This window comes from Mesoplodon mirus (genome assembly GCF_964341445.2).
Source record: "Mesoplodon mirus genome assembly, chromosome: 9".
NCBI lineage: Eukaryota > Metazoa > Chordata > Mammalia > Artiodactyla > Ziphiidae > Mesoplodon > Mesoplodon mirus.
In genome coordinates this window covers 74,205,528-74,230,297 of record NC_138985.1, presented here as the reverse complement: position 1 = coordinate 74,230,297, position 24,770 = coordinate 74,205,528, and the positions used below count along the sequence as shown (strand labels likewise).

At 37.4% G+C, this 24,770-nt stretch overlaps 1 protein-coding gene across 7 annotated transcripts in view; it reads left to right on the top strand.

The window, feature by feature from the left end:
* The window catches only part of MATCAP2 (microtubule associated tyrosine carboxypeptidase 2), a gene marked incomplete at its 5' end in the record, with an annotated part of 96,346 nt that overhangs the window by 24,266 nt on the left and 47,310 nt on the right, over positions 1-24,770 (top strand). For 5 of the 7 annotated variants that reach the window (XM_082633055.1, XM_082633049.1, XM_082633053.1 and 2 more), the window contains 2 exons: positions 4,347-5,044; positions 23,985-24,128. In XM_082633055.1, the coding sequence (XP_082489181.1) occupies positions 4,347-5,044; positions 23,985-24,128 (842 nt within the window). The remainder of the gene's footprint in view (positions 1-4,346; positions 5,045-23,984; positions 24,129-24,770) is intronic. The other 2 variants (XM_082633051.1, XM_082633054.1) reach the window with 2 other exon arrangements.

Below are 24,770 nucleotides of genomic sequence, written 5' to 3'. Positions count from 1 at the left end.
AAGTAATGATGAACAGCTTGGTAAAACTAAAGTGTTTATCTTGTTTGGGAATTGTTTTATTTTGCCTCTTCTTCTGTTTGTAATCAAGCAGCCTATCATTTTGTGGTATAAAATTACCCCGGGTTCTCAGGTTTCATAAGTATAAGTGAACCATATGAAATTGCCATTTTATGGGTCAAAATTGGTTGAATGGTATTTTCCAGCAGGCTTTGTTTCTGATGATCTGATCTTCCTTTCAGCCAGAGACCTTGTAACTTCTGTGAAACCTCACCTATTCAGTTGTGAAATACTAAGAATTTAGTGAGCAGTGTTCCCCTCTTTCTTCCATTCCTTTAGATGAGGATCAGGAGACGCTGATGGGTTTAGTGATGAAGCCACTGTTACAGAGAGGTTATTGAAAGAGTTGGGAATGGAAGCCAGGAATCCTGGTATTCTTTACTCCTGTTCTAGATACAGATTCAGCTTTCATTGTGTTAGTAATTTCAGTATAGTCATCCACTTGTGAATATACTATCAATTTTAATGTAATATTATTTTCCTTTTTTCCCTCAATATGGGTAATCATTTTGGGGTGAATGACTTCTTTGATCAACAAATTATTTTCATTTTCTCCAAGGTTATAGTGAAGCAGATTGCTGGTGGCTAAAATGTTACATTAAATAGTGACTTTTAATATGAGAGTATGATTTTTATTTATTTTATTACTTTTATGAGAGAAAGTGAGTTACACTTGCCCCCAAAGAAGTCTGCTTATGCTTAAAGTTTTGATTTTTCAGGAAAAAAGGAGTTAGGAGAATAGGATGTTCTTCATTGAACTCTTCTTCTTGTCCTTTTATTATGTTCTTAAGCCTGTTTTAAAGGTTGTTTTTCTTAAACAGTAGTAGTATTTAAAATGACAAAAACAGTATTTTAGGTTTTCTAATACTTAATACAACTAAAATAAGATTAGCATGACTCTGAGAAATTAATTTATATCTATCTCGTAAGAGTTGTTTGAAGGTCCACCTGCCCCACATTTATGAACTTCATGGGATATCAGCATTTGGCAGGACTGACATTTACTAAGTAGATACACCATTGGTACTCCCAGACTACTTATGAGCAGATGGAGCTTAAAAAGGACTGATGCTAAACCTCTCAGGTAGTAGATAATTAGCAAGTGAACTGAAATGCTGCAACTCCTGAGAGGGGGGAAGGGGTTCTGTCATGCACACACTGTAATTTCTCTCCCACTCCCCCCATTCCTCCTTGAGTGTTTTGGCAGCTGGTTTAGGACTTTTGTTTAAGTATCCTGAAGTGTATAGTTTGTTTGAGATGGGACAGAATTAAAAATTTAGATGCTTTATGACAAAACAACAGAAAACTCTATGAACGCAGCTCTTTGATCAACAGAGCTACTGAGTCTTAGGAACCAAAGAAAGCACTTTTTACATTGAATATTCTTTTAAAAAAAAAAATCAATATACCTGTAACAAACCACCCAAATTAGGAATTCTTCAGAGTAGTTTTGTTAACTGATTTTAATTTGAGGTAAATTCCCCCTTTTTATTATGAAGACCAAACGAGAAAAACCTGATTACCTCCTTTTACCTTCCTGGCTGTGCCTAGTCCTTACCCAACTTTTCTCGGTTTGTGATACCCTTATTCTTATCTCAGTTCTCTTGCTCTTTTCCTTTCAGTGTCCGTTTCAGTCCGACTTTCTTTATCACCTCTTGCCTCCTAAACTTGTGGTGTCTTGTTAGCGACACCGACATTGTTCTTGGGCATTTGGACTGCAGCTTGTGTTCCTCAGCCTATGTTTGCCCATCCTACCCAATTTTGACTATCAGTTGGCAACACTTAAGTATGAAACCCCTGAGGATCTGGGACTTACAAGCCATCGATGAAAGTTTTGTTTGTTCTGTTTATTCACATTATTGAATGGCTTCTTTGTACAATCAACCTTCAACATGACCCTGTGCAGTCTAGTTCCTATCTCTCAGCTTGTCCATGTAGTAGACATTTTATTTAACCCCTGCAAGTTTATACTTTCATGTTACCTTTAGACAGCAGAATTCAAATTTCATATGTTGGCCTAGAAAATGTTAACTAGAAGGACTTCTAAGTACCTTACATATTTGGATTGTTTATTATCTACTTTTGACCTCATACTGTTTCTTTACCCTAAACCCTAAGACTTCTGGGCTTTAAAAACTTTTAGTGCAGGGTTTCCCTACCGTGGCATTATTTTAGGACGAATATTTTTGTTGTAGGAGGCTGTCCTATGTATTGAAGGATGTTTAACCTCATCCCTGGCCTCTACCCACAAGATGCTAGTAGCATCCCTCCCTAACTGTGACAACCAGAAGTCTCCTGGAGGACACAGTTGCTCTCATTTGAGAACCAGTGGTTCAAGGTCTTCCAGGTTATATTTCCACTTCTACAGTCATCTCCTCATAGAAGTATAGAATGGTTCCAGAACTACAAATAACTGTGTATCTAAAGTGGTCAGAGAATGGCATGTTTAGGGTCGTGCCATTCATTCATTCATTTATTTATTCAGTGAACATTTATTGAATGTCTACCAGATACCATGCTAGATGTTGGAAAGAGAAACATGAATAACACATGGTCCTGGTACCTATCTTAGTATTGAATACATCAGTTATTCAGATTACTGTGTCTTACTAGGGTGCTGTGTTTGTACAGAGGAAGAAAAGATGTAGTGCTGTGCGTGTAGCAGACTTAATACTGAATGTCTGATAATTGAATGAATGACCTTATATAATAGAATGAGCATGGACTCTGTAATCAGACACATCTGCATTCGACTCACAGTTTGCTCTTCACTACTTTCTTGTCGTATAACCTTGAGCACATTACTTAACATTTCTGAAGCTTAAGTGATATAACGTGCACAGTTTTTGGTGAAATCCCAAACTCACATAAATGTGTCAACAAATAGTGGCTGCTATTATTATTATTTATTACTACTTATTATAGAAAGGATTCCTGAATGTCTAATCTTGAGTGAGTGAGCGACAGATCTATGTGGATAAACAGTTTTAAAAAAATGGAATTAAATAAATTGTCTCTTTCTTGGCAAGGAAGGCAGCTGTCCCAGTCAGCTAGCGTTGAAATTGCCTCCATAGTAGGAGCCAGAGGTTGAGGGCTAGAGGCATAAGGATCCATGAGACTTAGAAAAGAGAGGTGGTTGAGAGAATCATGTATCACATTTGCAGAAAGGATTTAGAAAAGGTTTATAAGCAGACATGATCAGATAGGAGTTCAAATAACAGGATTTAAGACAAACTCAAACACTTTGTCAGTTTAGAATTGAATCTGAAAGCTCTTAAGGGTTTACCTGAAATCCTCTCAATGTTTCTCTTCCTTCCCTGAACCCTAGGTTATTGTCTGTATCTTTTGTTTTTCACATTTAAGCTTATACTACCTCGTATTAGTACTCAAATCTTCATAGGACTGCCTTACCTTCAGAGCCAGATTAGAAGCTGGTTGAAGGCAAGAACAATGTATTTATACAGATGTTTTTCAGATCCATGTACCTATTAGCAGTATTCCTGTATTTGTGGAATGAAAGAATGCAAATCAGCACAGTTTTAAAACAGTACACAAGCAACAATATTTCAAGTTATTCTTACCTCTTTAAAGCACTTTTGAGATCTAAAGGCAAAACTGACCTCTCCTTAATTTGGCATTTGATATACTGATATCTTACATAGTAATTATTTTTTTAAGTCTTGGCAAGACAAAACTTGATTTTCTTTAATCTTAACCCATAGCCTAAAATTAAGAAAAGCAACTAATAAATATTGAGTGACATTACTAAAACATGCTTGAATGTGCACATATCATTTATTTAATTAAAAAAATTTTTTTTGATATATGTAACACAGTGTTGTCCTTCTTTTACTGATGGCTACCTTTATATATGGTGTCAGATTTCAAGATTGTATTTGCTTTGAAAATGCCTTGGATTTTACTTTGATATTGGTAATACTATTAAACTATATTCTTTCTACAAAATCCACATTCTTGGTAGAGTTGAGTGTTCAGATTATTTATGTATATTATCTCACATCTAGATTAGACTTTGGTCGTCTAAATGGTTTGAAGCTGAGGATTTTTATAGATAATTTAGCATATGTACATTCTTACAGAAGTGACTGTGTCTAGCTTGACCAAATTTTAGTAATATAGTCTTTTAATATTTAAAATGTCTTTTCTAAAAATTGTTGCAAAATTATAAAGTTTACAGAACCTTCAGAATACTTTTCATATAATAAGCAATTTGCTTCATCTGGTATCTTTTGTTATTTCTTTTGTTTTGATTCTGTTTATTAACACAGAAAAGCTTCACTGGCCTGAGCAAGAACTTGCTAAGAAGTCTATTCTAAATGCAGAAGAGTCCTTGATCATTGACAGCAAAGGAAGCATGTCACAATTATCTCCTGGAATACTAAAGGACATTTTCACAACTGGAACCAGTAGTTACAATGTCCTACTACAGAGCAAAGAGGAGAAAAAGCATCATTCACAAAAACAGTCTTCCTCCACCTACTCCAAAAGATGTAGAAAACCCAGCAAATCTAGCTCTTCACGTAGTAAAGATCTTCGCAAGATGAAAGCCCCAGTGCCTGTGATGAGCAGTGATACTTGGTACTGCCTAGAAAGGCAGCCTGCTGTTTTTGTCACTAGTTCAGTGTCAAGTCCTGTAAAGTTTACACATGATATCTCTGTTACAGGAAACAGCACAGTACTGCCACCTAAACCCAAAAATGAAAGAAAGGTCAAGCGACGCCATTTCTCCACTCTTCCAAAGCCAAAGCTGCAGCCTCAGCTGTCTAGAAGTTTTGAAAAAGGAGATGACTTTTCTGGAAAGAAATTTTGTATACTGAGTGCTATAAAGCCCACCAACTTGGAGAAAGAAAAAGTGAGATTCTTTAAGTCTGACTATACCTACAATCCTCAGTTTGAATATGCTAATCCTTCTCTGCCAAGTGTGTTAGCCAAGCACAGCAACGCCACTGACCGGTTTCTTAAGCAGGTAAAATGCTACTTCAGTAGTGGTATTTCATTTTATGTAATGAAAACAATTATTTGCCATCGTATAGAAAGCCAAAAAAAGTTGTTTTAAAATATTCCAATTATTTATAGTTAACTCCCATCCAGGACATCTAAATATGTGACAAGAAATCTCCAGGTGAGTGTCACAGTTCATATGTAAACTACTTTGCACTAATCAAACTCAATAAAGAATCTATCATATAGACGTTGTGTTAGGAAGCAACTATATTAGGAAAAAGCTTCAGATTCTGGTTCCAAGCTTTCATTTGGGAGTTACAAACTTATGGCCCATTCGTCAGCCCACAGACAAGTGTTTGCTTTCTTTTTGATTTTGAATGCGTTAGATGGAGCATGCAGTATCTCCGGTTCTCCCTGTTATATTACATTCTCAGCTTGCTTAGGCCCCTAAAGGCATTTTGGGGACTAGGCTTGATACTTGCCAGAGAACTTTTTAATGCTTTACTGAAATTGTTAATAATCATCAAATATTTAAGTACTCATTTAAAGAAGAAAATAATGGAATTTAAAAAATTATCTTCAAGGTTAGCAAATCATGATGTGGATGATATAAGCAGCACTTTCCAAATTGCTCAGTTTAGATACTTAGCACACAGTTTTGTGTGTTAAGGTCTTAATAAACTTCAAAATCCACTTTATTTGAGGAGAAGTTGGCTGATGTTTACCTTCAGGGCACAGAGTTGAGATCATAAAAGCAGACTACATTTGATTAAATTAATTTTGTACAGGTTTTTATAATGCATTAGGTTCAACTTGGCTTTGTCAGTGATTGAAAATCTGTCTGTAGGCTAGGTGAAGCTGCGTGATTCCATTTGCCTGTGGCAAATGCCCTATTTTAGCATTTTGCTGCAGTGCAAGTTCTTTGAACTTGCAGCCAGCAAATTTTTTATTGTTTGTTATAAATTACATGGAATCTGACCAGTCTTTTAAAGCCATTATGTAAAGCTTATTCTAAGATTAAAACAATTTTAATCTTGCTATTTATTTTCCTTTGTTAGAAGAAACCTTTTCTACTGCTGCTTTTTTCTGAAGGTACACCCCCCCTTTTTTTAAATTGGAGTATAGTTGATTTACAATGTTGTGTTCATTTCAGGTGTACAGCAAAGTGAGTCAGTTATACATATACATATATACGCTCCTTTTTAGATTCTTTTCCCATATAGGCCATTACAGAGTATTGAGTAGAGTTCCTTGTGCTATACAGTAGGTCCTTATTAGTTATCTGTTTTATATATAGTAGTGTGTATTACATTCCCTTTTTATTGAAATATGAAATTGTGCTAAACACTAATAAAAAGGTCAGCTATTATTTTGGCAGTGATTTTATGATTTCTTTTTTTTGGTGTGGAAATTGCAATTGATTGAATAGGGCTTTCACTCACTTAAAATTTATGGTAATTATAAAAATGCTATTTGTTTTTTTCCCCCTTAATGCTGAAAGAGACAGCTGAGATTTCTTTACCAGATTTCTTTAATTTGGAGTCCTACTGCAAGCCCTACCAGTTGGGAAAGGGATTTCCCACCATTAGGTCAAAATGAATGCTCTTCATTTTTCTTGGATGGTAGTTAGGAAGCATCAGCAGCTCCAAAGATTGAGAATTGACAGTGCTTGGTTTCTGGCTCTACAATCTTTATTTTAACCCAATTCCAGCTTCTTATGCTTGGGTTATTTGAGGCTTCTAAACAGCACCAGCAATCTTAGCTGGCTGTACTTCAAATGCCACCATTTGGGAGAATGATTGCAGCAAATTCCAAATGTACTTTTCAAGCCTCTTTAATCAAATAAGGGAGATTTATCGGAACAAGACCCCCATAAAATATGCTTAAGTTCCTACTTAGCATCTGAATGAATTCTGACATGATACATCCTTCCCCTCCCCAGCTGTGAAGCTAAAGCAGCAGCTTCAGGGCTGGTTTCAGGATTCAGAAATGCGCTGCGCAGAGGGGCCAGGATGGCTGAGTAGCCCATTCATCTCTGGCCTCCACCCTTGAGGACTGGCCAATCCCTAGCTGACAGTCTCTCAAGTTTCACGATCTGGATCTTTCCAAGGCAGGCAATCTATATTGTTGTTGGAGAGTGACCGCGGTCCTCTTTAGTGTAAGATAGGCAGAACAATGCTAAATCCAGGCAGAGATAAGTCTACCATAGTGGAACTAAGGTAGGTCTCAGGTTCTGGTCATTCCTAATTGATTGCCCTGTCAATGTCAAGGAGTTTCAGGACTCAGTTTGTTTCTGGTCCAGGCAGTAGGTTCCTCAGGAGGCACTTAGGCCCTTTAGATGGTTCAGAGCATCTAGCATGGGCTGCAGGACTTGAATATAACTCCAGGTGGAGCCTGCTGAACCCTGCTTAGCCTCTTGCTGGCAGCCATGGTGGGCCTCAGCTCCCCGACCCGTGGGACAGAAACTGAAAATGTCTGTTTTCTGAGATTGTGGACCTTTGCAGGAAAGAGTGCAGTGCTTCCTGGATGCTGAAGAAGGGATCTGGGATGAGAGAATGCTGAAAGCTATCCAGCGTCAGGTGCCTGCTCACTAGTGGGTCAGAAGTAAATCCTTAGTGGCACATTTGAGCAGTCAACTGGCAGCCAGTACACTTTCTGCCTTACTTCTCTGTGGCTGCCCATCCTGGGAAACCTAGATATAAAATCCATATGGCCTTAGACCCAGCACATTGTTGAACAAGATTGGAAGTGAGAGATGAGAAGGGTCTTCAGGGCAGTGTTGGGAGTCCTTGGCAGTATTTCCAACAGTCAAATGGAAATTACATATTTATGTGATAAAGCCAATGTGTAGTTTAAGTGACTGATTTTCCACCTCTAGCTGGAGTGGTGTCTCATTGTAGATTATGGCTAGGATCCTGCTAACTGGAAGCCCTGATTGGTAGAGTGATATTTAATAACATATGGGAAATAAGTCAACTTTTGTTTGGCTTGATAAGGTGAAGTTTGAATTATGTTCTTATTTGTTAACAAAACTGGAGCAGTGGGGATCATTAGTGATTGGTAAATGGGGAGAGAAGGGAGACTTTGCGGTGTTGGGTAGAGACCCTGGGCTGAGGCTACCCCTCTGGCTGTCAGGGAAGAAAAGTTAAAGGGGTGCAGAAGGAGTTAACAGAACAGGCCTGAGACTGCCATCCTTAGAAAGGCCTACTTGCAAGATTAACCTGAGCCTGGCGTCTGGGAACTTGACTGGTAAACAGTTTCCTACACTGAAATAAAACTTTCCCTAAATGATAAGAGTAGCTTGCTGTGCCTAAATTGTGCAAACAGTATGTTTTATGTTAAATACTTCTTTTCCTTTAGGGAGTCTGGAATCTTAGACTGTGCTAGACATAGGGGTGCTTATGTGACCAGCTGATAATAAAAACCTTGGGCACTGAGTGTGTAATAAGTTTCTTTGGTAGACAAATCTTTACATGTTCTTACAACTCAGTTGCTGGAGAAGTTAATTGCATTCTGTGACTTCATTGTGAGAAGACTCTTTTGAAGCTGCTTCTTGTTTCCTCCAGACTTTCCTGGATGTAAGAAATGGGGAGTGGTGGGCTTAAGTTGATTTTTTTTTAAAGGCATCTAACCTTCAGATTTTAGAAAAAGAAGAAAAAACTCTGTACTGTCCAAATAAAACATCTCCATGGGCTGTATTAGTTGTCAGTTTGAGATTCCTGATCAGTTACAAGGTCTGGCTTCTTACAGCTTTATAAAGGGCCATTGTGTTGCACCATTCCATGGGGTGCCATTCACAAATTGAGCCTGGGCCTTACATTCATACAATAGAGTTGATGTTTACCATAAGCATGGGGTTCTTCTTTGGCATTATAATACAGTACTCCTCTAATACTTTTTAGTTGTATGATATTTGTCTTAGAAGTTCAAGTAAATTAAATGTATGCTAAGTTAGAAATGTTGCATGGAGGGTAGCTGGGAAAGAATGAACAAAAAAAGCATATTTGTTTTATTATGAAATTGTTCACACTGCCTTCTTTTCAGGACTCTTACGCCTTTGTTATTCCATTAAAATTGCTTTGAAATTTAAGGACAAAGTCATATGAACTATCTATATATGAAAAATTATAACTAACAGTGATAGAGTGCTTAATATTTGCTCGTTACTCTGTATGCTGCGTACTTTTCACCTATTATGAGGTACAATACTAGTACTATCTAGAGAAGTGCAGTCACTTTCTTGACTTGGATCTCAAGTTGCAGAACCAGGAGTCTTTCTCAAGCACTCTATTGTCTTCCACACAAAGGTATGTTGGCAAACTAGCTCTCCATTTCCGTGGTATAAATATAAATACTTCCACCAGGACCAGTTTCAAGCAATGTAACATCACTGTCATGCAAATTAATAAAAATTCAGTCAGCTCTGACAAGACAGCATGGCCGGACTCCAGCATACCACTGTTTCACAAAATGGTTTCAACCAGGCTTTTCTAACCCCAGTGCACCCCCTGCACTCAAAGGGTACCAGGTCAAAAGAGCCTCACTTAGCTGGCAAGGATGCCTTTGGTAGAAGCTGATTATAGGGACTTGGAAGATTTTTTTTTTTTGCTCTTTGTGATACACCTATGAAGTAGTGATTACTGTCTTTCGGAAGCTTTAAGACAAGCGTATTTACCTTCTTCCTGTTCAGGCACCCATCCTCATCTTTCAGCTACAGCTTCAATCTCAACTCATAGTAATAGTTATTTAGTGCCTTAGGAAGAGTAACAAAGTTAAAACTGGGTGCCTAGTGTGTAAACTGAGTAAATATTTGAAAGAAGCAAATACAAGGGTGCCCCCAAAAGGCTGTCTACAACGTGTAGGTGGCTAATTTCTCTCTTCATGCCCCTTTGACTCTGCCAGGGAACAAAGCAGAAACATCCCTTCCATTACAGCTCCCACAATAGATACCTTTTCTCTGTTGACCACTGTCCTCATCATTGCATTTCATGTATTTCCTTTCTGTTTCATGTGGAGTATACACAACCAAGTATTGACAAGAGGGTTAAGATAAAATTAGGTATTTTCAACTGAAACAAAATAATTAAAAAGAGCTTTCAAAAATTTCTTCAGTGAAGTAGTGTATCCATTGTTTTCCTATTCCTAAGACTTTATATTTTTCAAAATAGTTATTTGCAAATACAGTCAGTTTTTGATTACCCTTATTAATAGAAGGAAATATTTGTATGGATTAGCTAAAATGGAAAGATTATTCCCTGTTCCCTCCCTATCAAATAGTTCTCATTAGGGCAGTCATGTTAGCTTTCCTGGTGTGGCAATGGTATACCAGCCATAGTAAGTAGGAAACACAGCAATAGCAAAAGCCACAAACAGTGGCATGAAATGGAGATTGTAGAAGGAAGTGATGTTTAAATTCCACCATCTAAGTGAAAATAATCCACTGAAGTGATTTATAAAGCAGAAAGCTTTTTGGAATCTTTTATTTGGTTCCAGGCATCTTATATTGTAACCTCTGGAGGAAAAGATGCAGTTAGGAAAGATGGGGGATTAAGTACTGAGGAGTGGTAGTGTGAAGAAGAACAGATGTTAGACTTGTAGTTACCAGAAGAAATGTGCAGATATATTTGCCAAAAAATCGATGTCAGAAACATACAGTAAAATATCTTTTTCATCCTTCCATCTTAGCATATCAAAGCACTCCTTAAAGATGTTCTTGTTAATCTTTACAATATCTTGAAATATAACCCTCTTAGCCAATAGAGAAATGGGTCTTATAACTGTTTGTAAGAATTACTGTCTTAAATAAGAGGTTTGTTAGACTTGTAAATGTAATTAAGAAATTCAGGAATTGCCTTCTTTTAAAAATATTCTTTGACTTATGATTGATTTTTAGGACTCTTGCTCTATAGGAGAGAGATGGACTCGATCTCTGAGGTTTCCCTTGCACACTATGTTGCAGAATGTCTGTTTCTATTTTTATTTTTGCCCCCATGGTATGTACTCATGTAAACATTGCACAGTGTCTGCTTCATTTTCCCTGTATATATATTGAGGGAGATAGACTAAATGATCCTTGAGAGCCCTTTCTAGGACCACACACATCTCTCCTAAGTTCTAGGCCCCAAAATACTATGGCTAATCAAATCAAGATTCCATTTCATGTCATATTATGTATCCAGTTGTCAGGTATTTTGTAAAAACATTTAGCTATCCTTCCACGTTACATGTTAATCACAGAAAAGCTCAGAGTTTCTGCCAGCTGTGTTAACTGAAAATTCTTTTACTTCAGACATCAGTGCTTTATTAACTCAACGTAATTGGCAAACATTTTGGTTTGTTAAAATTAACTTTCCAAATTAAGTGAAACTTGTTTCTCTAACTACAAAACCTAGTGGAAAAAAACATTTCAATGCAGTTCTTTCTACAATGTATATTGACCTTGATGATTCAGGAGTATACTTTTCAAACTAAGGTTACTAAGACAGTAACCTAACAGCAGAAGTGTAAAGCATAACCAAGGAAATCAAGGTGTGAGCAAAAAAAATGTTTTATCTTAAATTCATGTGAATGTCACATTAAACTTCACAATGTATCTTTATTCTAATATAGAAAAATGTAAATTGCTTATGGACTCTCTCTGGCAACCTGTCTATTCTTCCCCAATGTGAGAAACTGAAACTTAGTACTGAGGTATTACACATTAACATTATTGGTTTGTAAAATTAACTCTTGTCACCAAAAGTCCAGTAGCATCTTGAGGGGAAAGCACAGACAAGGCACCTTCTGGGAAGGAGAGTAGTCAACGGGGCGCTATATGACTCAGCAAGAAAGGGTTCCAACGGCTTGGAGACGTAAAAAGTCATAATTTTACCAAATTCAAGCATATTGTCTTAATAAAACTTTGAGTGTCATAAACTTGATTTCTTATAAAAAGTTACATCCACAAGTGAAACAGTATAGTTGGAAAGCAAGATGCAAGAAAAAGTTCATTTTTTAAAGGTATTTGATGTCTCTCAAAAAGGCCATTTCCATCATAACCATATTATTTAAGAATTAGGATATTATTTGATATTAAGATATCCTACATCTACTTAACCAAAAAAACTGTTCTGCTTATGTAATTAGAGTATCCTAAATTTCTTCATTACTGAATGGAAGTTAATGGTCCATGCTATAAAAGGTACTTGATAGAGTTATTGTAAAATCTCAGAGGTATTTAGAGAAAAGAACTCTGACGTCAACTTTTTTCCTGCATTGAAACAATGTAACGCATAACATTCTGTGGCATAGCATTGCATTTTCATTTATAGAGTTCAGATATTCAAAGTAAGTACCAAGATGGACCAACTTTATTATGTTAGGAAATTCTGATTTTCTTCCTAGTTAGCAAACTTTATACAACTTTATCTCAAGGGTCACATACCTATAGGATTTGAGCAGGGATCATAAATGATTGCAGGGAGCTGGCTGGGCACAGTAGGAGACTAAAAACCAGCAGTTATCTAACTTGGGCTACAGTTTGGATCTAGTGTTATCATACCCTCAGAATTTTTAAGAGAAGGTAGGTAACCTGAATTTTATACCAAGCCTTCTAATTTGTAAATGTTGACAGCTATTTCAAACAAAGGTTGTTCAGACCAACGAAAACCTGTTTGTGGGCCACATTCATCCCTTGGGTTGCCAGTTTGCCACCTCTGATTGACCAGATCTATTAAACATAAGCTCTGTTTTATTGAGGCCAATAATAGCATAACATAAAGACTTTTAACTGTGGTCCTCAGAAAATAATGTCTTGGTTTTAGAGTTTATAGTGAAAATGGAATAGGTAGTTCATTGTTATATTAAAATGCATGCATAATAAATACATAAAATCACGTTGTATTCTAAAGCAAGGCAAGTGTTCATTTTCCTTTTTTGATAGAAATAACACAATTGGAAATCAAATACCTTCACTGATAGCAGTATGTCTTGATATAAAATTTCTTTAAGGCTAAGTTTATTTATTTATTTATTTATTTATTCATTCATTCATTCATTCATTCATTCTTGGCTGCGTTGGGTCTTCCTTGCTCTGCACGAGCTTTCTCTAGTTGCAGTGAGCAGGGGCTTTTCATTGCGGGGGCTTCTCTTGTTGCGGAGCACGGGCTCTAGGCACGCGGGCTTCAGTAGTTGTGGCATGCGGGCTCAGTAGTTATGGCTCACAAGCTCTAGAGCGCAGGCTCAATAGTTGTGGCGCACGGGCTTGGTTGCTCCGCGGCATGTGGGATCTTCCCGGACCAGGGCTCGAACCCGTGTCCCCTGCATTGGCAGGCAGATTCTTAACCACTGTGCCACCAGGGAAGTCCAAGGCTAAGTTTTAATTGTACTAGTATTGAAGGTATTTTGTCTTGGTAGACCTCAAGTTGTCCAAACAGTGAAGGGGAGGGAAAAGCAAGCCTTTAAACTATACCTCTCCCTAGGTGACTTGATTTTTTGCTTAGCAGATCACAGACTTTTCCCAGATACATTAAAGCTATAAAATTATTTTGAGTTTAGTACATCCATAGTAGTTGTGAGTCTTAAACTGGAGAAGTGAGATCATTTCTTAACCTAATAGCAAGAAAGATTTTCTTACAGTCAGAGATGGAAACACCCCAATCAGATTGTATGTCCTTGGAAGAAGGTATGACCTTGATGACTCTTTGAAACAACACTTCATTGATTTGCCTTTGAAAACTTGCCTAACGTGCACTCTCAGGTTCTTATCTTAACAGGGTTTTTCCTCCAAAACAGTTTGAATGTCTGCTTCTTCCTTGTAGGTAGTGAAAGAAGAGTTTGCAGTACTAAGCTATTTATGAATATCTTCGCCTGGTAGCAGTTACCCTATCACTTTCCCACTTATCATTGTATACATCCAAACTACCCCCAACCCTGATGACACAAATGTGCAGAAGAGGGAAAAGGGAATGGGGGGATGGCTGCAAGTGACATTTTTCTTTGTCCCACTGTGTACTTTCATTTGTTCCGTCATTGAAGGCAGACTCAATTTCTTGAATCTATTTCCTAGGTTCTGCATATGTAGAATATAATTTATTGAAACATTTTTCTCTTTATTATAATCTGGTCATAGTTTGCAGTCTGTCTTATAGAAAACTGAACTACTGGCAAAAGTGTTTTTGCTTCAGTTTCTCCTGCTGTCCACGTTGCTGTCAGTGTCTAAGGTACAAATCTGATTGTGTCACTTTCCTTCCCGAAAAACTTTAGGGCTCCTCATAATTCAGGATAAAGTCCAAAATCTTTATCATGGCCTACAGGCCTTTGATCTTTCATTATCTGGGTCATGCTGAGGTTTCCAAAGTCAACTCTATACTCCCACAGCATCTTGTGCAAATTATCTGTCATGACATTTATCACACTGTTATCATCCTTAAGTTTCTTTTTTTGCCTTTACCATTAGACTAACCTCTTTTATAAAAGTGTATTTTATGTCTTTCACCTGTTCCCAGAATCTAGCAGAGTTCCTAGTACTAAATGAATGAGTCTCCTTGTTCCTAGGCTGGAGATGTAGGAACTGTGTATTTCACTTTCTTTGTTTTGTGTATGCTTTTGACAATATTATCCCCTTTTACCTGGAATGCCGTCTATTTCCTCTATGCCCCCACTTCAGTTTACCTTTCTCTATGTTTTCACAACACTTTATTCATATATCCAACAGGGTATTATTAAATTATGTTAATTTCAATGTAATCTCTGTCTAATGGTCAGACAGGGACTTAGATTCTAAAATATATAAATAAAAGCAGTGATTGGCACAAAGAAGGTAACCATAGAGATGAGTGAATGAATGATCCTTATTAATGGTATGCTAGAAATTTAGTAAAGTAGTCTGCAAACAGTGGATCCAAATTTGTGGCTCAAGGGTCAAGTTCAGCTTGCACATCTGTTTTTTTTGGGGGAGAGGGGGGTCAGCTCAGTGTTTTTTTAAAACATTGGTATATAAGGATGCTCTTCTGTTTCCTCTCCCGGATGTCATCTACTCAGTAGCTTTACAGAGAGGTTACTGCTTGCAGCTGAAGGTATTTGAGTGTGTAACGACTGCTCTAGTGTCCCATCATTTTGTGGCTACAGTACCTTAAATGGAGGCCTAAAGACCTGATAGAGTAATCCAAATCTTTATATATCCAGTTTGCTACCAAGAAGAAATAGCCACCATTGAAAAATTCATTCAATATTTTGAATTTTTTATTTCATTCTGGGAATCTCAAAGTACCAGAATGTGTGTGTACCTCATCCTTATCTGAAGTAAGCATTTTCAAACTGTTCTGAGGAATACTGCATGAGAAAAAGATGGCCGTATAAGGTAGAAAACACAAACTGTTATATTCACCCCATGTAGTATCATAATAAAGGCTTAGAAGAGTCTTGTTTCACTTTGTTTAGTCCAAACACATTTGGCCATGGGACCTTTTTAAAAATACTATCTCGTCAACCACTTTTCCAAAAAAAAAAACAGTTTGGAAAACACTGGCTTAAAGAAAAGGACTATGTGATCTCCTAGGGGTTATTCAGTATTTGGGGGGTGAAGAGGGTCAGAGTTCTAGATATTAGAATTTACTAAAAATGAGAGGAATGAAGAGAGGGTTGGGATTGAATACAGGTCAAATCAATTACCTTAAATACTGCATACAGTCATTTGGGAAACAGACTATAAAACACATTCATAGTTTCTCATTTTCTCTCTCTCTCCTCCCCCATCTTTTACTCTCTGTCTCTATCTCTGATTTCATCCTCACACCAACCCTGTGAGGTAAGTAGCACAAAGATTTTCATCTCCACTTTGCCACTGAAGAAACTAAACCTGAGAAAGGTAAAATGACATACCTAAGATCACACAGTCAGTAAAAGGTAGGGCACCAACGTAAAACCAGATCTTTTGACTTCTAGTCTTTCCACAGTATCACCCAGACTCATATCGTATTAGTGTCCCTATTGTATATAGTTTTTCACTGAGTGAAAACTGCATTTGAAAAGAGAAATAGGTTTTTAGCACATGACTGTGAAGTGACTTGTGATTGATGGTCAGATTTCCAAATTGCTAAACAGCAAACAGAATCAGCAAGTCAACCAAAAGTAGATTACTAAACAGTGTTGAGATTTTTCAGAAAGTTTGTTATATCATACAGGACAGTGCTGTAAGTTTTATATCCAGATTTTTCCTTTTCTGAATTAGTGGTTTAAATATTACACTGTGCTGTTTGATTGCTATTGCTTTTTTAAATGATGGCTTTATGAGGATATAATTCACATGCCATGTAGTTCACCCATCTAAAGTGTACAGTTAAGTGATTGTCAATATATTTAGGATTATGCAATCATTACCACTATCAAATTTGAGGAATTTCATCATCCCCAAAAGAAAACCCTGTATTCATTACAAGTGATACCCCCAGCCCCACCCCGTTCCAGCCCTAGACAACCATCAATCTATGGATACTTTATCTCTCTATGGATTTTTCTGTTCTGGACATTTCATATAAATGGAGTCATATGATATGTGGTGCATTGTGACTAGCTTCTTTTACTTAGCATGTTTTCAAGATTAATCCATATAGTAGCATGTATCAGTGCTTTTTATTGTTGAATAATATTCCATGTATGTATATTTTAGATTTTATTTATCCATTCACCATTTGATAGACATTTGGGTTGTTTCCACTTTTTGGCTATTATGAACAATGCTGCTATGAACATTTGTGTACACATTTTTGTGTGGACATGTTTTTAGGTATCTTGGGTATATACCTAGTAGTAGATCATGTGGTAGTTGGTCATATGGTAGGAGATCATAGATCATATAGTAGTGGGTCATACGGGAATTCTGTGTCTAACCTTTTGAGGAAGACTCTTTTCCAAAGTGACTGCATCATTTTACATTCCCACCAGCCATATATGAGTTCCAGTTTCTCCACATTGTTACCAACTCTTTTTTTTTTTATCAACTCTTGTTTTTATAGCCATCCTAGTGGGTATGAAGTGGTATCTTGTGGTTTTGACTTGCATTTCTCTGATGACTAATGATGTTGAGCATCTTTTCATGTGCTTATTGGCCATTTGTATATCTTCTTTGGAAAACTATTTGGATCTTTTGCCCATATTTTAATTGGATTATTTGTGTTTTTATTATTGAGTTAGAGTTCTCTATATATTTTAGATATGTCACTTTTCAGGTATGAAATTTGCAAACATTTTCTCCTGTGGGTTGTCTTTTCACTTTCTTGATGGTGTCCTTTGAAGCATAAAAGTTTTTAATTTGGATGAAATCCAACTTATCTATTTTGTTATTTGTACTTCTGGTGTACAAATCTAGGAAAGCACTGCCTAATCCAAGGTCATGAAAATGTATGCATCTGCTTTCTTCTACAAGTTCTATAGCTTTAGCTCTTACATTTAGGTCTTTGATCCATTTTCAGTTAATTTTTTGTATATGATATGTGGTAGGGGTCCAATTTTATTCTTTTATTTGTATCCAGTTGTCCCAGCACCATTTATTGAAAATAATTTGATTACTCTTGTTTTAATAGAAGAAAATAAGAATGCTTCAAAGTCATGAGCTGGCAGTAACATTGTGAAGAATGCTGATGTTCTGTTTTGTGTAGCATTATGTATGACATCCAGATCTGGAGAGAGATAAGACCATTTCATTCACACTGAACAACTGCTCATTTTGCATTTATTTCCTCTGTTTGAGTTCTCTGAAAATCAATTTGTTTTGATGCCTGTAAGATATACAAAGCTTTAAAATATTCTCTTACAAAGAGGAAGGATTTAGGGATGATTGATTTGTGAGCAGAGATAATATATTGATTCATAATTTAGGGAAAATATGTAATCTTTTTGGTCCAATGTTTTTAAAAAGGTAAAAGTATGTTTGGTAGCCTGTTTCAATCCATTTTCAGCAAGAAACATCCCACCTGATAACTGTTCTTATGGAACTCAAAAGTAGATTATATTATACGATTTTCTAACATAGTGATGGAGGAGTTGGTTAAGTAGGAAAATGGAAAAGTGCAAAGTCAGATTCATGCAGACTAGGGATCCAAGACCTGGACAGTAGGATAGGTATATATTAAGATGTTCTGGTTTCAGGAGTTTTAAAACTGATTAACGAAACTGTTATGTTGCATTGCTTACTGTATATATTTGTTATTCTTAGAAATGGAAGGAAGCGGAGAATATATTTGATGTTGATGGATAAATTGGGGCTAGATTTCCACATGGAAGAGGGAAGTGGCTGCTTGCTCGAGTAGACCTCAAGAATGTGAGCCATACCAGTTCTGTATACCAGCAAACTGCTTTGCCTAAAAATCTACCATAGAAGATATTTTTTGAATTTTTAAATATTTTCATGTGTTTCCTTTTTAAATACAAATACTCTGGAGAAGAGATATCAATGACTAACTGGCAAGTGGGAGAAGGTAACTAGATAGTGAAAAGAAAGGCCTGGAGATTCCAAAGTAGAGGGTACTTAAGCAGTTTTATATTTTCCAGTTGTAAAAGAAATATGTGTTTAGTGCAGAAACTTAGAAAAGTATGGAGAAGAGAATAATTATTATAATTCCACCACCTCTAGGTCGCGACTTTTAACATTTTAGTGCGTTTTCCCTGCTGTGTATAAAATAGATAACTAACAAGGACCTACTGTATAGCACAGGGAACTATACTCAATATTTTGTAATAACATATAAGGGAAAAGAATCTGAAAAAAATAGATATGTATGTGTAACTGAATCACTTTGCTGTACACCGGAAATGGACACAACATTGTAAATCAATGATACTTCAAGGAAAAAGAAAAGGAAAATACATTTTAGTGTGTTTTCCTTGTTCCATGCCTAATGTTCATGGTTGAGTTAACATACTTTTGTTTACATGTCTATATTTTTTCATGCCATTAAAAGCTGTCAGCGTTTCTTTTTTGTCAGCATTATTTTAACTGACTGCATATATTTCATGCAATGGGTATATAGTAATTAGATTAAGTTAAATCTTTAGGTTGTTCCTCTTGTGCTTTTAAATTTCATAGAAATAGTTTTGGTAGTTGTCCACTCCAGGAGAGCTTCTTGCATAGATTCTGTTGGAAGGAGGCTAGTCAGTAAGCTGTGCAGTGGAGGCACCTGCTATAATAGGCCCGCCCCAGCATTAGAGTCAAAGGAGGAGGACCACAGCTGAACCAGTTATATGGGAATTGTTCGTTCCTTCCTCCCAGCTATCAATATACTGAAGGGCAAGAGAGGCCATGAAAATAGGGGAGAGATGAGAAGGAATCAAATCACTGATTATGCCTTCTTTTCCCAGTGAAGGTTCTTTAGGCCTCAGGCCAGGCCCTGCCTAGGGGAGGGGAAAGAGCTTTAATTGGATATGTGATTTATGTTTTAAATTGTGTTAAATTAACTTGAAGTGGACTTTTTTTTTCTTTTAATACTTGAACGTTTTTGGAAGTTAAATTGGTTGAGGTTTATTTGAAGATAAGAAAGGGATATGCTGGATGGCAAATTGAAAGTGATGATTGGGGAATTCCCTGGAGGTCAGTTGTTGGGACTCTGGGCTTTCACTGCCAAGGGCCCGGCTTCAAGCCCTGGTCAGGGAACTAGGATCCTGCAAGCTGCAAGGCACGGCCCCCCCAAAAAAGTGATGATTGGAGAAAAATAATCAAGCTGCTGCTTGTTTGAATCTCCCACCAAGTAATATTGGGAGATGTAGTTTTCTGATTAACTTAAATGATGATATTAATGGAGAAGAGAGATTTGATGTAAAATTTATTGCCTCTTAAAAGTGTTAACCATGCGGAGGTGTGTGAAAGCTTGATTTTTTTTTTTTTTTTTTGCGGTACGCGGGCCTCTCATTGTTGTGGCCTCTCCCGCTGTGGAACACAGGCTCCAGACACGCAGGCTCAGCGGCCATGGGTCCCGGGCCCAGCCGTTCCGCGGCATGTGGGATCCTCCCTGACCGGGGCACGAACCCGTGTCCCCTGCATGGGCAGGCGGACTCTCAACCACTGCGCCACCAGGGAAGCCACCTAAAGCTTGATTCTTAAAGTGATACAGATATTGATTCTCTGAGCTCTAGGGGGAGAGGATGAATTCTTTTTTCCTGTAAAAACAAAAACTTGTAAGGAGATGTGGGTCAAAGGGTACCAACTTTCAGTTATAAACTGAATAAGTTCTGCGTATCTAATATATAGCGTGATGATTATAGGTAATAATAGCATATTGTATACTTGAAATTTGCTAAGACCTTAGATGTTCCCACCACATTAAAAAAATGTAACTATATGAGGTGATGGATTTGTAAATTAACTTGATTGTAGTAATCATTTCATAGTGTATATACATATTAAGTCATCGCATTGTACACCTTAAACACCTGATTGTAGAACCTAAATATATACAATTTTTATCTGTCAATATACTTCAATGAAGCTGGAAAAAATGACTTTTTCCTTTGCATATTGTAAACCATTTTGAAAACTTCTGTATAGTGCAAATAATTAAACATCAGTGCAACACATTATCCCTTCTCAAACATGAACATGATGTCATGTAGCCTTTGGGTATATCCTTCCAGGCTTCCTTGTGCTTTTTAAAAATTGCTTATTGCCTTTTTTTTCCCGAAAATTGAGATCATACCTGTAAAATTTTTATTACCTGCAAGAGGTTGCATAAGGAAGCAGAAATTGTTGTAACACAAAAATGTTCACTGATGAAGTAACCGCTGAACATTCCTGACCTCTCTTAAAACTTGAATTTATTCACCTATCCAACGACGGTCTCTCTCTCTGTGCTGGGGTCTATTTAATGCAGATGGATTGGGAGGTCAGTGAAGGATACTGGAGATCTGTGTGGTCACTGACAAATTTGTCTAGGTTGGACCAGTTGAAAAACTAATAAAGAAAAATATCTAGAGATGACAACAGGATGGGCACTTCAGTGAAGAATGACTGTACATGACATATTAAGATAAGCTTTTGGGAACATCCATGTAGCTCTCATGAAGGATTGCTGCCATGATGGTGCCGTGTAAGTCACGCAATGGAAAATGATGTGCTATTGCATATCATTTTGATAGAAAAATTACATCCCCCCCAAAAAAACTCCCACTATTTTTATTCATTCTTTGATTATCTAATAATTAGTTGATAGGTATATAGGTTGCCTCAGTGTTGTTAAACTGCCAAGGTAATTTTTTTTAATCTTATAGGGTACTTTTTCAGGGTAAATTTTCAATCAAATCTTTGTTCCCTATTATGAATATGAATGAATACTTATTATGAGTGTGAATACTTAATAGCCTTCTACTAAGTACCATTTATTGATGATAACAAGGGTCACCTGTATTTAAGTTTTTCTAAAGTCTCTAGACTGTTATAATAAATAGTAACCAGATAACCACATTTTCCTACTGAGTAAGCATATGCTAGAAAAGCTAGTTTTATCCTAAGTTAAGTACATACTTTAAAAAACCTATACACACAAGTTATAATAAAAAATTTCTTTAACTTTTTTTAGGTCTAATTATAAGTTCAGTATAGAAGGTACCACTTCTGTCTCTTATGGAATTAAGGCAAAATTTCTCAGATTCTTCTAACTCTGATATATTGATGACTAGTGACCATTAGACTGGTGTAGGCAAATACCTTAGCTAATCTGCTAAATGGGCTTTTAATTATGTGCTAATTTGTTCTTTTAATTATCCTAGTTGTCATATAAATAAATTAGTCTCTGGGGTATTTGCTGTGTTCCCATTCTCTGAGATCCTTCTGGCTTTCTACTGTGCATATGAATCACCTGGGGAATCTTGTTAAAATGCAGATTCTGATTCCGTATGCATGTAGTTTGGAGGCAGGCAAAATTCCAAGTTTGAAGCCAGCTTCCAGGACAATGTCAGTGCCAATGCTGCTGGCTTTTCGACCACATTTTGAATATCAAGGCTTGTAATAGCAACTTTGGGAATGCAAGCCAGGCAAACTTGTTGAAGCCATTCCTTGTTATGATAACTTTATGATTCACTCTAGTTTATTAGTAATATATATTTTTCCTGTGGGGATATATATATTTACTTATAACTTGTAGCACATGAGTTTTACTGTAGTTTTTGTGTTGGGCATGTCATCTACAGTGGTATTTATAAAGAATGGTAACATACTGTTGATGATGAAGTAGTAATTGACATGTATTGACTACTTATGTCTGACACTGTGCTTTACAAAGTTTGGCTAAATTTTCTCAACAAAACCATGCAGTAGACATTATTGTTGTTATCCCCATTTACTAATGAGGAGGCTTGGTAACAAGTTTAGTGACTTGCCCAGAGTCACACAACCAGAAGGTGGCAGAGCCAGGACGTCAGCTCAGGTCGTCTGACTCTAGAGCTTGTACTTTTAATCTCTTTACTAGTCTGACAACAGCTAGAAAGCATAGGCTTAATATAATATCAGGTATCTGAATTTTCTAGCTTCTGTCACCATTCATATAAGATATATTTGAAATTTCTAGCTTTTTCCCAAAAGACCTTTGAATAGCATTTTCCTTCCTTATGTTTTCCTTTTTTTGTGGCTTTCCCGTAGATACTGATGATCTGTGATTTGTTACCAGTTTTTTTTTTTTTTTTTTTTTTCTGTACGCGGGCCTCTCACTGCTGTGGCCTCTCCCGTTGCGGAGCACAGGCTCCGGACACACAGGCTCCGCGGCCATGGCTCGCGGGCCCAGCCGCTCCGCGGCATGTGGGATCCTCCGGGATCGGGGCACGAACCCGTGTCCCCTGCATCGGCAGGCGGACTCTCAACCACTGCGCCACCAGGGAAGCCCCGTCAGAGCCTTTTTTTTTTTTTTTTTTTGCGGTATGCGGGCTTCTCACTGTTGTGGCCTCTCCCGTTGCGGAACACAGGCTCCGGACGCGCAGGCTCAACGGCCATGGCTCACGGGCCCAGACGCTCCGCGGCATGTGGGATCTTCCTGGACCAGGGCACGAACCCGTGTCCCCTGCATCGACAGGTGGACTCTCAACCACTGCACCACCAGGGAAGCCCTTTGTTACCAGTTTTTTTAGTCTTCCTTTTTATATATTTATGCTTAGAGAAAAAGATCTCAACTTTCATATTCTTTTGATATGAAAATTTATGAAGAATGAAAAGTAGATAGTACCCTGCCCAGAATGAAAGATAAAAGTGTTTTTAGTAATGTTGAGACTATGTGTTTCTGCCAAAGAGTTGTAGCCCAGGAAAACATCAGGTTCTATAGGATCATCACAAAAGAATGGTTGATTCTTCTGTGTGTTCTTAAAAATTGGGAATTTTTTTCATTATCCAAATGGTAATTATATTCTAGTAATTAGTCTGGAGACATACCTTCTGAGTTCTCCTGCAAAACCACTGGATGGTCTTAGAGAAGCCGAGAGAAACTGAGAACTCTGCCTTAGCTTCTCAGCCTGTTAGATGTTGACAGTTGTGCAGTGCTTGAGCCTTTATCCCATGTTAAGAAATAAGTACGGGGCCTCCCTGGTGGCGCAAGTGGTTGAGAGTCCGCCTGCCGATGCAGGGGATACGGGTTCGTGCCCCGGTCTGGGAGGATCCCATATGCCGCGGAGCGGCTGGGCCCGTGAGCCATGGCCGCTGGGCCTGCGCGTCCGGAGCCTGTGCTCCGCAACGGGGGAGGCCACAACAGTGAGAGGCCCGCATACCGCAAAAAAGAAAAAAAAAAAAAAAAAAAAAAAAAAAAGAAATAAGTACGTACACAGGTGTTTGTAAAAATTTATGAAAATGAATGAAAGCTGTTTAGGACTAGAAAAATATGTTACCGTAGCTGCAATTTAATTTGGAAATCAGTAAACACAGAACAAGTCATGATAAATAAGAATATAACTAGGTCATTACTCATGTCGAAGTAATAGGAGGCTGTTTACTTTCATTATCTCTGTTTCTTTTACAGTCCATCAATATTATGGAACTGACTTTACAAAAGTATGGAAGCTATGAAAAATTTGAACAGGCCACCGGTGGTAGCCTGCTATCTAAAACTCGAATCTGGAGTCATGTTAGGAAATACATGATGAAAGAAGGCTGCATGGGTGAGGTATGAATCATGAGTGAGCATGACAATTTGATTGAGCATTTTAACTCTCAGTCACTGCCACGTGTTTGTTTTTTCTGCAGGTTTTGTTTTCCCAACACTATTTTACTCATTAAATAAGTCACCCAGATTTCTTACTATATATAAGTCTAAGTTTTTGTTGCATTGAATTGTTAATGTTCAGTTTTTTTCTGTTTTTCCTTTTTTCTTACTACCATTTTTGTATAGCTTGTAGGATTATGTGAATTGGCTTATGAAAATTATTAATGAAGAGATTTGGCACAGCTACTTCTCTTATTAATGTCCAGTTCCTAGTGTTCAGCCTCAAAATAAGCTTTGGCCCAGCAGTGACCAGGACTCTGGCTCCTGTACCTTCCTTTGCATTATTCCAGCCCGGGGAACTATATTTGAGAGCACTGCAGAGGCACAATTTCAGTTCTCTGTGTCTTCCTCCGCACAGCTATCTACTTTTTTTTCAATCCAGTAAAGGTTCTTGAGTTCCCAAAGGCTCAAAATTGCAAGGGTCTGCATTTCATCTTCTTGGTTTCTGGGAGATTCAAGATGGTGTAAACAAAAGAAAAAGGTGTTAATTTATGGGTGCATTGTTTTCTGTGAAAACTTTCACCCCCTGCCTTCTATGTTTTG